At 37.2% G+C, this 13724-nt stretch overlaps 1 protein-coding gene across 1 annotated transcript in view; it reads right to left on the reverse strand.

Moving 5' to 3' along the window:
* Positions 1–13724, reverse strand: part of EYS (eyes shut homolog) — a 958850-nt gene that overhangs the window by 683965 nt on the left and 261161 nt on the right. Inside the window, exons 12-13 of the mRNA XM_075145270.1 lie at positions 7035–7148; positions 5015–5137 (exon numbers count right to left, since the gene is read on the reverse strand). Of these exons, the coding sequence (XP_075001371.1) occupies positions 5015–5137; positions 7035–7148 (237 nt within the window). The remainder of the gene's footprint in view (positions 1–5014; positions 5138–7034; positions 7149–13724) is intronic.

Genomic DNA, 13724 nt, shown 5'->3' on the forward strand with positions numbered 1-13724 from the left:
GCAGGTACACTTACACATTAGACGTGATGATAAACATTCTCTAATAACCACAGAAATACATATTCAATACATTTCCATGTATGCATAAACAGTGTTTATTTTCCAGCATGTTAAGTTTGCACGCCCAACTGTGGGAAGCCTGCTCTCGGCAGCCCACCTTCTGGAGTGTTTCTGAAAACCAGCAGCCCATCAACACTGTCCCAGCTGAGCAGGGAGAAAGGCAGTCAGCCTTTTGCTCGCACACCACCATGGGGCCCACTGTTAGTCAGAGCTCTGCTGACCAGGAGCCAGGGGAACCATCCCGCCCTCTTCAGTCTTCAGCTTCCACGTTTTGGGTTGGTTTGAAAAACCTTGGCGCTTTGACTAGAGATCAGACACTGGCATGTTGTTTATATGAACTCGGTCATTAGGGGATATCAGAGAAAAGAATACCTGGCTTTTGCGCCGCTTCTGAAAGGGCCGTTTATGTGGAAGAATAACCTGATCCATGAGATGGAAGTGAGACTGCATATCTGTGGCTGAGTAAGCCACAGATGGGTTATTCAAACTGCTGTAAAACTAGTAAGAAAGGAGAGATTTAATGTGCAGTTAAGCCAGGAATGTTTTCAGTAGTTTTGTCCCCATCCTGGGATGAATGTCTTAAATCTTGAACATTTGCACAGAACTCAAGTCCATATATTTTTTATTCTTGTTATTATCAGTTACTATTATTAATGACAGCAATCAATGTGTATTATTTCAGGAATTCCCAAAATAGTTCTTTTCTAGTTTGAAGATTTTAATTTTCTAACACTTTGTTACAAATTCCATTAATATTTTGAAATTAAAGAGTTTTCTGAACTGAAACTTAAAAAAATGTTTTCAAAAGCTCTGAAATAAGTAATTTGGATGACTTTAAGATGGGTAAGCACCAATAGATTTCTCAGGCCAATTCTTTCCTTTGAATTGTTGAGGACAGGACTGGAAATAATTAGTGGAATGGAGGATGGAGTGACTCAATGATTTTGAACTTTGCAGTGGTCCTGATATTAACTAAAAACATCTGGGTCAGCCAAAAGCTGCCTAAAATAGAACAGCTTTTGCAAGCTTACTGAAAACAAAGCTTAGAAAACTGTAGAAAAAGAACACACTGGAAAAGATTTTTGAAAGCACAAAAAAAAGGTATCACCTTTTGCCTTATGATGGAGTGAGTTGAGCTAGAAGACACTGCACATTCTTTTACAATTTTCATTTTCAAATGTTCAGTGTTGCAGGGACCACTTGTTTAGCCATAATAGCTACTACAGGATTCCTAAAGCTCATAGTATGACACATGCCAGAGGAAATTATATAGATTTGATCTTCAGAAAGCATATTAAAAGGCTTGCAAATTTATTTAGTCTGCTGTGTAAAGCCTAAAGACTTATTTAAGTCAACATGTGCCTGATGGTAGATTTTGACTGTTGATTCATACTGCCTCATGATAATGATAAACATGAATGAGACACAGGCAAAACCTAAAACAAGGATCATGTTACACATAGAGAATTCATATGGACCATGATATAATTGAGGAAGTCAGCTTAAGAATGTCATGCATATAAATTACAACAAAGTAAAGTGCTAAAGTAAAAATCACTTTGGAATCATGTTTTTTCTGCCCGATGTTCACTGGTGTCACCTTACTAGCATAGGGATCACTTCTACACTCAGGCACATGTGCACAGTTTTGAAATCAATTTAATTAATAATCTCTTCTAAAATTTAAAATAGGCAAAGGGTTTACAATGGACAAAATATAATCCCGTCACTCATTCAAGATTAAAAAAACATGCCTTCTCATCCCAGAACACTGACTTACAAAATTCTTGGGTTCCAATGACTTACACTACCAGAGAAAATCCACCCAAATAATGATAATGGTCAGTAACCAACACCTCATAAAATTGCCTCCTCCTTCTGTATCACCAGTGTCCAGTCCATACCAGCCCACCTGACTGATGCTTTGATTCAAGGTATCTTACTACTTAAGGTGTCCTACTGTTCAGTATTAAAATTCCCTCCTTCACCTATCTTCATGTTCTGATAATGTCCAGAATTAACTAGTCTGGATGTGCTGAGTGAGTCTTTTTCTAATTTTTGAGGCTTGCCAGGTTAACAGACCTGGACTGCCTTTACCTATCTCAACTGCCAGATGTTCTTGAAAACCCTCTAATGGACAAAATCGAACAAAACATTGTGAGGGAAGGAGGTGGCAGTGCCGCCATCTGTCCGTTTGTCCAGTAGCTCTTTACTATGGGATAATTACAGTGATCTTGTGTATGCTGACTCCCACAAGAGGGCATTTGAGAGCCAGTTTTGATTTGAGAGAGAGAGAGAGAGAAAGTCTTTTCCTTATCTTTCTCAGGAGCTGCTTCTCTCTGTCTGCCTACCTTGCTCAGAGTAAAGGAAACTCCATGCAGCAGGTTGTAAAGCTGCCAGCACTCAGGTGCTCACCCTTTTAACAACAAAAACTGCACTTGGGAGCAGAAGCTGCAAGAAGACTCTCTGCTCCTCTCAGGACTCTCCCAGGTGTTTTGGGTGTTCCTGTCCTGCTGGCTTTCCTCAGCAGGAGAGAGCTGCTCTGTCCATCCAGGCCTGCTCCCTGCCACACACATGGTATTGCCTCTTCTCAGGTCTGCTCCCAGGAGCTACATGACCTGTGGAGCACCATAGCCAAGGCCGTTCAAACAGGCAGCCGTCTCCCTCCTGTCCAACGCTGCCCTTCCAGCAGAGAGTCCATGCACAAGGCATGTGACACCAAAGCGGAGTAATGCTGCCAGGCACAGAGCTAGTAAACAGCAAGACAAGCAAACAACTAGGCCTAAGACAGTTTTTGTACCCAACAGATCAGATGCTAAAGCTAAACTTTATTTGGAAATGCCTTTTAACATGCTAGGAAAGCAAAAATGCATTTGAAAACAATTGAAAAGAAAAAATCAGCCCTATACGTTTACTGGACTTTTTCAAATTTCACTTCCTTGATCAAGTCTCATCAGAAAAATACAAGATGTGATCAACATGGAGTTAGCAGATCTGTTGATGAACTACTTGTGCCTCTGTGTAGTCAGAGCTAACTGTTGTAGCCCAGTAAATATGATGTCTGCCCTCAGCAGTGGGATGCCCCGGCTGTGCACTGACCAGGCAGCGCAGGGGCTCAGACTCACCATGGCCTGAGCTGGGTGTCGCTGGTTTAATCCCTGCGCCAGGGCCAGTGACTGCTGCCTCCCCTGCTCCAGCTGCAGCTCTGGGGGTGGCCCCTCTGGGGAGGGGTGACACCCCCTGACTGTCACTCCCTGACAAACCATAGCCCTTTGTGTGCCTGGGGCTGGGGGTACTGGGGGCCACTGCCAGACTGCAGCTGGCAGTGCAGGAGAAGGATAGGCTGGATGAGAAAATGTATAAAAATAACCCCAACTGGACCCCTGACTAAGGAGGAAGAAACCCCCATCAGGAACATCATCTTTCTCTTGGGAAAGGGCTCAAGATGCTAATGACAGACCCTGTTCCAGGTGTCTGTGTGACACCCACACATTACTTCATAGTTCTGGTTCTGTAATGTGGATTCCATCATATCCCAAAGTAGTGTAGCTGTATTTTCAAAGGAACAGTTTTTCCTGCATTCCCTAGTTCAAACTGGCTGTTTGTAATCTCTACAGAAAAGTTAGATGTTTTCCATTTTGATCCTTGCAGTATAGCAGTAAGTTTTAAAGCTCCTTCTTTTAAAATTATTGCATTAAAATTGTTTCTATTTATATGAACAAATACTTTATAATCACCTCCATTATTTTCATGATTGACATAAAATGGACATATACTATGCAAACTCATGACAGCAAAGCCAGTTATCAAAGAAAGAAGGAGAATATGATCTTGTAGGAAATACAGCACATCTCAGTTTTGTAATGCTGAATAATATTAGAATATGTTGGCACGAATCAAGCAAAATCACAGACGTCTGTGGGAACTGCAACTATTATCACTTTCGCAAATTCTAAATCTCCGTGTATCATCTTACATTCCTTATGTCCCATCTGCCTATTTTTAACCATTGACAAAATATATATGAAGTGCTCCTAAACTGGATGTCACTGGTGTTACTATCAACCTGAAATGCTCTATTTACTTCTAACTTAATTTTGCTTCCTCATCCTTTACTGCACTATTTGCTTCTTTAACCTTTCATTTCTCCATAATAGATCCCTTCCATTTTTTTCTTTCCTCTCCATTGGTCACCACAAATTTTGAACTCTCTGTACATATCTGTTTGGCTTTTTATTACAACACCCACTGTGCATGTTTTCTGAGACTGCCACTGCTTGTCTTCCTGTTACCGCTTATGACTAATGCTGCTCCATTTGCCTCTATGAAATCAGCAGCTGAAAGTCAGTGTGTTCCAGTCCCTGACATCACAGCATATTAGTTGTTAAGATGGCATATTTTTTGAGACAGTTTTATTGATTTCCCCATGATCTTGTTAGCTGCTTCTGGCAGAAAGTAGGACCATGAAGACTGCTCCTGATGCAAGAGCTATTCTCTTAAACCTGTTAGACACACAAATAATTGTGCAATTTACAAGCTATTTATCATAAGGATCTGATGGTATCTTTCTTGAAGAGAACAAAGTGTCCTCTTGCTAAAATTGTATTCTCATTTCTGTCTCAATCAAGTATGGCTGTGATACGATCTGAAGACAAACAGCACCAGCTATAGCTATCGTTGCTCACTTATTTTTCATAGACTAGGTGTTTTTTGAACACTTCTTTTTCTAGGCAAAATACAGTTTTGCTTTCCATCATACTGCTTTCAATTTTTATCATATTAGTAGGGAAATTAAAGCAGATTATCAATAACACAGAGTACTGAGTTGAATTTATTTTTATTAATGCTAAAACACTGAACAAAATGTAATTAAAAAGAGTTTGTTTTCATTTCAGAAAAGGAAAAAAAAAGTTTAACTACTTAATGTCTTTTCCAAAGTTAAAATAAATCTTACCAGTGAATCCTGGAGGACAAACACAACTGTAGTCTGCAACCAGGTCTAAACAAGTTGAATTGCTTTTACAGAAGCCATAAGTGCACTCGTCAAAGTTGATTTCACAGTTCAGACCTTCAAATCCTTGGTTGGAAAAAAACCAAAAAGCTATGTATAATTCAGCTATATCTATGCCTTCTTTTCTAAAGCATGTCTTTGGGTCCCGTTTTCTAAAAAATAGATTGTTTTCAATTTACTCTTGTAATAAAATTATCTTGAAGTCTTATTGAAAGATCTTTCTAAAAGCTTTTTCTGTTCTGTCATAAATAGGAAAATACATTTGACCATCAAATATACTTTAAAAGTAGCTAACAATTGAAAGAACAAATTTAGGATTCAGTATTTTCATTAATCTAGTTGAACTTTCTGTTTAGCAGAGACTTAAGAATCTATATATCTTCTGCTATTTTGAGAACATTGCACATGAAGGTAAGTGATGCTGGAATTTGGACATCTGATTATAGTTTTAAAAATCAACTCTCAGATAGTTACTTCTCTACTTTTCCTCTATTTGTTTCTTGTGTCATAGTGACTTTTAACAAACTCAGAAGTCCAACAGTGTTTTTTTGTACTTGAAATTGCTGGAGAATCTACACTCCAATATCTGACATTTTACGCTCTTGTAAATGTATTCTAATTCATGGTCATGCTACAAAATGACTATCATTAGTGCTGTCACAGGCCATGACTGCAGGAAGACCATGACTAATGCTAAGCTATCAGCGCCCTCAGTGCAAGGCATATTCCCATAATTTCTCAAACTGACCATGGAACCAATTTCCACTGATCCCTAAATCATAAAACTTTAGAATTACCCTTAGTTCATTAATAATGTATACAGTAACAGTTCTCATTTGAATTTAGAGTTTAATCAGATCCATGTCTCACAGGTAACAACTAAGCCACAAAATTATTAATGTGGATGCCAAGATTTATTTTTCTATAAGCTGGTCAAGCACACTAAACAGCAGAATGATCTTTTCCAAGCTTAATTTTCAACTGCCTTCCAATATCTGTTTTGGCTTCTAAATTAAACTAAGTATTGTTGGAGGCTGTACTTATGAGAATTATTTGTGGCAATTTCATCTTTTGTGATGAGTTTCTGAACTTATCATCACCACTAGAATGCTTGTATTAATATATAAATACATGAAATATTGTAAGCTATGAAATCAACTCACCATGAGTCCGTACTTACAAAATAGTACTATTTGAAGATTAAAATCAAACAAGTATAAGAAAGTTTAAGATGCAGAAACAAAGTACCAGGTTATCAATCACAACCTTGATTTTATTTTTAACTAAAAATCCAATTTAAAAAAATATTCAAATATTCAGAAGAAACCCATTTGTGAAAGTATCTCAGAAAAACACTGTAATTTAAAATGTTTTAAAGCATTTTTGTTTTTCCTTTAACTACTTTTTTCTTGAAACCACTCGTTTGTTCATACACTTCTGATAACACTGAGCAATATGCGTTTTTAAAGAAACAGACAAGAAGTACTGAAAATCACATTATTTTTGTCTGTGAAATTTTTAATAGATTTTTGTACTGAAGATATATTACAGTCATTATTATGGCCATTGTAATTTGCTTGCTAAGCTCAGTCACAAAGCTGCAAGTTAGTACATCAGGATAAAATATTTTCTTTGTAAGCTTATTGATTACATTTTTCATGGATTTCACATACTGCACATTTGTGTTTTCTCCACTCCTTCACAATTTGCAAAAATCATGAGGTTTTGTCTGAAAAAAGTAGCACTTACAAGTGTATCTGTCTCCTTTCTTTATGAGTGTGCTTGTTTTATTGGGTGCCTTGATGGACAAAGATGCAAATGAGACCAGAAAAGAATGAATAACTTACATAGAAAGGAAATTTTAACAATGGTTTTGAAGACTGTCAAGAAGATGTTTTGCAGACTGTAGGCAATTTTGAAAATTGTTGAAGATAATAAAAATAAATTATTTTGATCAACTTACCTTCAGGGCAAAAACAATCATAGCTGTTGACATCATTCTGACAGACAGCACCATTCAAGCAGGGAGCTGAATCACACTCATTCATTTCTATTTCACAGTACTGGCCTGAAAAACCTGCAAAGGAAGCAAGATAAGCTTTGATTTTCTTCATCTTTATGTATGCTATTAACGTGAAAATTTTGTTCCAAATGTTGTTCTGTAATTAAAACCAAGGGGTGTTACAATCCATATTCCCCTGAAAAAGGAAGCTGGAAGACAGAGCTTCTGTATTTTATTTACAAAGAATTAAATTTCAGTAATTTCTTATTCAATATTACAAATATATGTCTTTATTGCTGGAATAAAGCAATAAATGAAGTAGGAAGTACTTCCAGAAACTAAGAAGACATTCATAGCAATATGCAAACAACATACAGATTTTCGAGTGTTTTGCTTGTATTAGAGTCACTTTAGTATTTTTATGATACCTTTTTTGAATTTTGCCATGTTAATATAAGAGAGAGTACATCAGTTATCTCTCATCCATTGTCTGTGCTTTCTACTGTGGAGAGGAGCACTAAAAAAATACAGAGTACAAATACATTGAGGCGTAACAAAACACATGCCATATGAGTCAGGTCTTCAGCATGTGTAAAGTACACAGCTTAATTACAATAGATGAGGATGCTGTATATGTTGCTAAAACAAGGAAAGTAGACATCATTAAAACAAAAATCCAAAGACTAATGAAACTTACCAAAGGAAAAGGTTACTCAGTTTTCTCATATCTCACAGGTACTTTGACATACCGTACAGGGTGCAGGCACCCAGGTGCTGGCAGGGGGCTGCAGGGCGGCCTCCGTGAGGAGAGGCCAGGACTGCCCCGTGCCGGACACAGCCGGTTCCAGCCGGCTCCAACCAACTTTCCGCAGGGCACGGCTGAGCCCCCCAGCCAGGGCAGTGGTGCCTCAGGGAAACGTATTTAGGAAAGGGCAAAACACTGCACAGGTACAGTGAGGAGTAAAGGGAGGGGGGGGAAGAGAGAGAAACAATCTTGTGAGCACCAAGGTCAGAAAAGGAGAGGAGGAGGTTCTCCAGGTACCTGTGGAAAGGACCACGCCAGAGTAGATATCTGCACTGCTGCCCATGGAGGACCCCATGCTGGAGCAGGTGGATGTGCCCTGAAGGAACTATGGCCCACGGAGAGCCCACACAGGAGGAGGGGAAAAGTGAGGAGGAAGGAGCAGCAGAGAGGAGCTGTTATGGACTGACCACAACCCTCATTCCCCATCCCCCTGCACCACTTGCGGTGGGGAGGAGGTAGAGGAGAAGGGAATGAAGGACTGAAGTTGAGTCTCAGGAAAAAAATGGGGATGGGGAAGGTGTTGTTTTAATTTGTCTTTGTTTCTCACTATGCAATTTAATTGGCAATATATTAAACTGATTTTCCCCAATTTGAGTCTGTTTTACCCATGACAGTAACTGGTAAGTGATCTCCCTCTCTTTATCTCGATCCGTAAACTTTTTCATCTTTTCTTCTCCCCCCATGCTGATGAGAAGGCAGTGTGAAAGAGTGGCTGGGTGGGGGTCTGACAGCCAGCCAAGGTCAACCCACCACACATCTGTAGCTTTGTTCTATGTTAATTACAAATATCACCACTAATCTTTGCACAACCATTAGCACATTCTGTTTGATTGGAAGAACAAAATAAATCATATCTTCATTGTTACTAAAATAAAAATAAAAAAAAAATCCATATATAAAATGAAAGTGTTCCTGTTGAATGGAGAAAAAGCATTCTTTTTTATATTAGGTTCCCAGGACATTGTGAAAGATATATAAAGATAACATGCCACACTGTTAAACATATGTCTATTTATGTAAAGCAAAAATTCCCAATTTTTTTATTTTCTTAAAAAATTATTTTTAACACTACCAAATAAAAATAAATCAACAAATTAAAATAATTGTGTATGTTTGGAAAGACATAGGATTTTACATCTTTCCTTCCTATTTTTATGTCATCTTCAAAGTCCCTCAACCTTATGTCATTTAGAAAACAAATTCAAAAACCTTCAGAATCTTCATGAAATGTCAATCTACAATGCATTTGTGAACACCAGAAAAAATAATTTGTATGGAGTTGATATTTCTGTCAGCAAAATAACAACAAATGCAGGTAAATAATGTAGTGTCCCAGTGCAATCAATGTGTGAGTTCTTTTCCCTCTTTCTTGCAGAATTTATTTATGAATTCTAATATAAGGTTGAGTTCTCACATAAGATATAGAGCACAACCTGCACAGAATACAAGACAAGTCAGATATCAGACATGCTTTCAAAGAATCTCCTTTTCAGTCTTAGACTGAACCTTTTTAGGCGGCTATCACTATTTGGATTGTTCTGGGTTAGTTGGTACCATATATTTTCCATGATTCTACCTAACTATCAAAGAAAATGTAGGTAATCTATAGTAGTTAATATATTGATGGTAGAGGGTACAAATCACGCAGATTAATATGAGGCAAACTGTAATTCCTGTGTTCATTTCACAGATGTTATAATTGACCAGCATTGCTAGCCATGCTGTTGTATTTGGAAATATGATTAGTCCTTACTTTTTGAGAGGAGACATTACTAAACATCGATGATAAAAGTATCATCCAGGGAATAGATTTTTGGTTAAGAACACATATTTCCCAAAGGCTTTCTTCTTGAAGTGAAACATCGTTTCCATTTGCAGATGTAAGAACAGAAAAACAAGCAGTGCTGTTCAGGTTGAAGCATGGTTAAAGTGAAACCAGGGAAGTCCATGCTGTCCCTTCCAGGTTAGTTTTTTGTTACTCTGTTGCATTGTGGAACTGGCCTCAATAACCTAGGATGTCCCCACTTGTCCCAAGTTCCAATAAGCTTTATTTTCCCACCACTTGGATATTTGATAACAGCCTTCATTTTCCAAAAAAATGTAGGTATCATAAAATTATTATACAGCATTCAAGTCCTGAACTAAATTTGTCTAATTTAACTTTCACTACTAATAAAGTTTCCTCATTAATTGGTTATATTTACTCATACATATCTTTACAGTTGATTCCATTTTATATGATATTTTAAATGTAGCCTTCAAGCCCCTATTCAAGATCAAAAGTAAACTAAGATCTGAAACATTTGGATGCAACTGTGCTCGCAGGAAGAACACAGCATGGGAGAAAGATAAATATTGCACTAACCCTTCATGCAGGCTTAAATACATATCTATGCCCAATTCATTTCAGTTGAGAGTAGGTGAGCCCACCCTACATGCGTTGTTTCAATACCAAAATTGCCAGCCCGGTTATCTTTCTTGAAGATTAAAAACCTACAGCAAGATATTATGAAATATAGACTGCCAAACTGCAGGGGCTACCAGTGTAGCTACTTGTAACATGAATGTTTGGACCATAAAATACTCAAGGTTCCAGCATGAAAAGTGCTGGTCACCTTTTTAATGCCCTCCTCATTAACATGTCTGTTGGCAAAGATGTCCTTGAACTGCTCTTTCAGACAAACTTGTCTGTTCCCATCAGTCTCATTCCTCAAACAGAGTCCTACGGTCAGGGAGACAAACCCCTGTATGTGACACCTCCTACAGAACCAGGAACCAGCATAACCAGCATGTTTCTGCCTCTCTCTTTGATCTATCACCTGGAATCAAGCATGCTTGCTGTCCCTGTGTGTTATGATGTTGACCTTGTCACCATAGCCCATCCTTAGCTCAAGAAGAAAATAACTCATAGAGATTTAATGAAATTGATCCTTGGTAAAGTTTTCCTGGAGAGAGGGTCCACTGTTTCTATGTACGACTAGCCTCTGTCTTCACTATTCCTGCAGGTTTTCTTTAAATTAAACTTCCTTACCTCCGTTAACTCTTCTGGCTTGTTTGGAAGGGATGCAGAAAAGAACTGATTTCCCTTCTCTTTGTAGATTTTTACATATCTTGATGTTTTTATGTTCTATATCATGACTGATGTTTCCACTCATCTTCTGTTGCTTAAAAAAAAAACCAAACAAACTATTCCTTCCACATTTCTTCATAGGTCTTGTTCATTAGATCTCTGATGAATCAAGTTCCTGTCTTTTCTGTTCCTGTACTCATGTAAAATACAATATTCTAACTCAGGCTGTAATGTGCCATATATCCTTACATATTACACTTTTCAGAACAATATTTGTTATATTTTTACAACTGTGTGATGTTTGTGAATCATGTCTAGCTTAAATCACCTATAGCTCCCAAATTGCCCTCTGCAGAACTACAATCTAATTAGTGTTTCACATTTTTATTTGTGCAGTTTATTCCTGCAGAGGTATAGTCTTTACACCCCTGTATATTCTTAGATTGTAAATTCTTAGATGTCTTCATGAGATTATATTACTCAAAAGCCAAACTCATTTAAACCGCTAAAATCGGGAATTGTATGTGACATGTTTCATGATCAAGTTGTTGAGATAATTGCCATTTTAACACTTGGCCACTATCACTGGCCATTGTAAAGGAGAGAAAAATAAAAGAAACTCAGAACAACCACATATCCCAGTGCATTTGTAGTCACAAGTGATTTCATATGTAAGCACTAATGTTAGGAAGTGTGTATCTCCAAACCCCTTATAGTAATGATCACTAGCTGGAAAGAAACATAACAGTCAGCAGGTGGCCAATGTGTCTAGTTTCTACAAAACTGAAGATTGCTTAGGGAAGTTCCTCAGATTGCTTAGGATTACAGACCACGAACAGGGCATTACATGAACATTAACAACTCCTGAAGATCCTTTATTTTTCAAAAAAAAGGTAGCTACAGAAAAGCTTGTACATGTTTCAATTGGGGTAATTTGGCAAAAGAGCTATAGCCTATTCAAAACAATCTGACTATGCTTTTGAGCTAGCTTTGCACTTACTAGACTTGACATGGATGGCACACAGCATAGCTATGGCAACTCACACCTCTTAATGGGATAGCTGCTTATATGAAGTGTCTAAGCAAGTGGTAGAACACAGGCTGAGTCTATGCTGTGGTAACACAGTTTGCTATCTACCTGGTTTAAAGATACCATGATCTCATAGACACACATTGTCACATTTACTTCCAAGGCTAGTCGTACCCAATCGGATTCTTGGGAATTCAGAATAGGCAACTTGCCTATTCTGATTTGTGTTAGTTGATAACCTCATGTCAAAAGAAAGTGGAGAATAATAAAAGAAGAATGAGATTAATTGCTGTTGAAAAGACATTTTGAGTCTTACAAACTAGTAAATTTAACAGCAATGTCCTTTAATATAACTGTTCCACAGCATATCCAAATGCAGAACTGCATATTTGTTTATTCCTTACGATTTTATCATCAGAACAGTACTTTGGGACCAGCTCTATAATGAGAATGTAAATAAAAACCCTCATGATGTAAAGTGGTAGCTGATAGCGATTTTATCTGTGCAATGATGTGAACGTGCTCAAGTACTCATCCTGCATATTTTATGTGCAGTTCTGTATACAAAGAATTTTGCCATAAAAAATTAAAAAAAAAAAAAAACAAAAAAGAATTGTAAAATTAGAATCAATTCACAAACTACTAGATGGGTGCTATGGTTTCAAAGTTCTGATGGAAAACGTGACAAAAGGGATTAGGTTTAAAATTTGTTTTACATGACCTATCTAACTTCTAATGAGTGAAGACATGTAAAATGGTTCTTCATATTTTAAACACACTCAATCAATTACCAATGTATTATGAGTTTAAACATCATAAAAATGAAAAGCTGAGAGGAAAATTAATTAATATGAATTCTTTATTATAAATTCAAGCAGACTGCATACATGAATTATGAAAAGTTTAGTTTTTCTTTAATTAATATAGAATTATTTCTTTAATGTATTGTAAACTGGGAGCTTTGAAGAACATATCAGATTCCCAGGGAAGTTATTAATTGTTTCACAGGACTCATCAAAGTTCCTAATTTAAAAGCTGAGAAGAGTGAGTTTGGAGGCACAGGTAGTGCCAATCGTGACATGCAAAAATTTAGTATTTTAAGTTTTGCTACAACATTAAGTTGGCACTGCAGAAACTGCAAAACTCTGAGACCAGAGTCTTTATCAAAGTAATAATGAGAAAGTTGATTCTTTCTTAAGCAGCAAATATATAACTTCAAGGTTTTTGATTGCTCTGCAGATGCACAATCAGACACTCAGGGGGAATTCTAACAAGATAACTCCTGCCAGCTTCAGATGATAGAATAAATGTTCAAGAAGTTAGATTGTTAAAGACAGATGGGAACCTTTATTCACTCCTTTTATAGATATACAGCTTTCTCGGAAACCATTTCAAAAATCTTTTCTCAGGAGACTGGTAGAGAACGCATATCCAATAACTGATTTCTCAAGTCTTTCTTGTTTTACTATATTCATTGATAGGTATAATAAAGCATTATTTGTTTAGCAAGTTTATGTTTAGTATCTTTTGCATTTCCTTCTTCATTTTCTATGAAGCTTGGCCTAAACCTTAGTCATTTTCTATATGGTACGCTTGAAATGAGGAAAAATGAAACTTTTGCCACTTACTCTCTTTAAGTTAAATAATATGAATTACTAACTAACAACTGTTGTTTTCACAACTTCTTGCTTTCCTGCTGGGAGGAAGGTAAGAATTTCCTTATGTCATAGAGCAAAAGAGGGAAAC

Source organism: Calonectris borealis, chromosome 3 (assembly GCF_964195595.1).
Source record: "Calonectris borealis chromosome 3, bCalBor7.hap1.2, whole genome shotgun sequence".
Classification (NCBI taxonomy): Eukaryota; Metazoa; Chordata; class Aves; order Procellariiformes; family Procellariidae; genus Calonectris; species Calonectris borealis.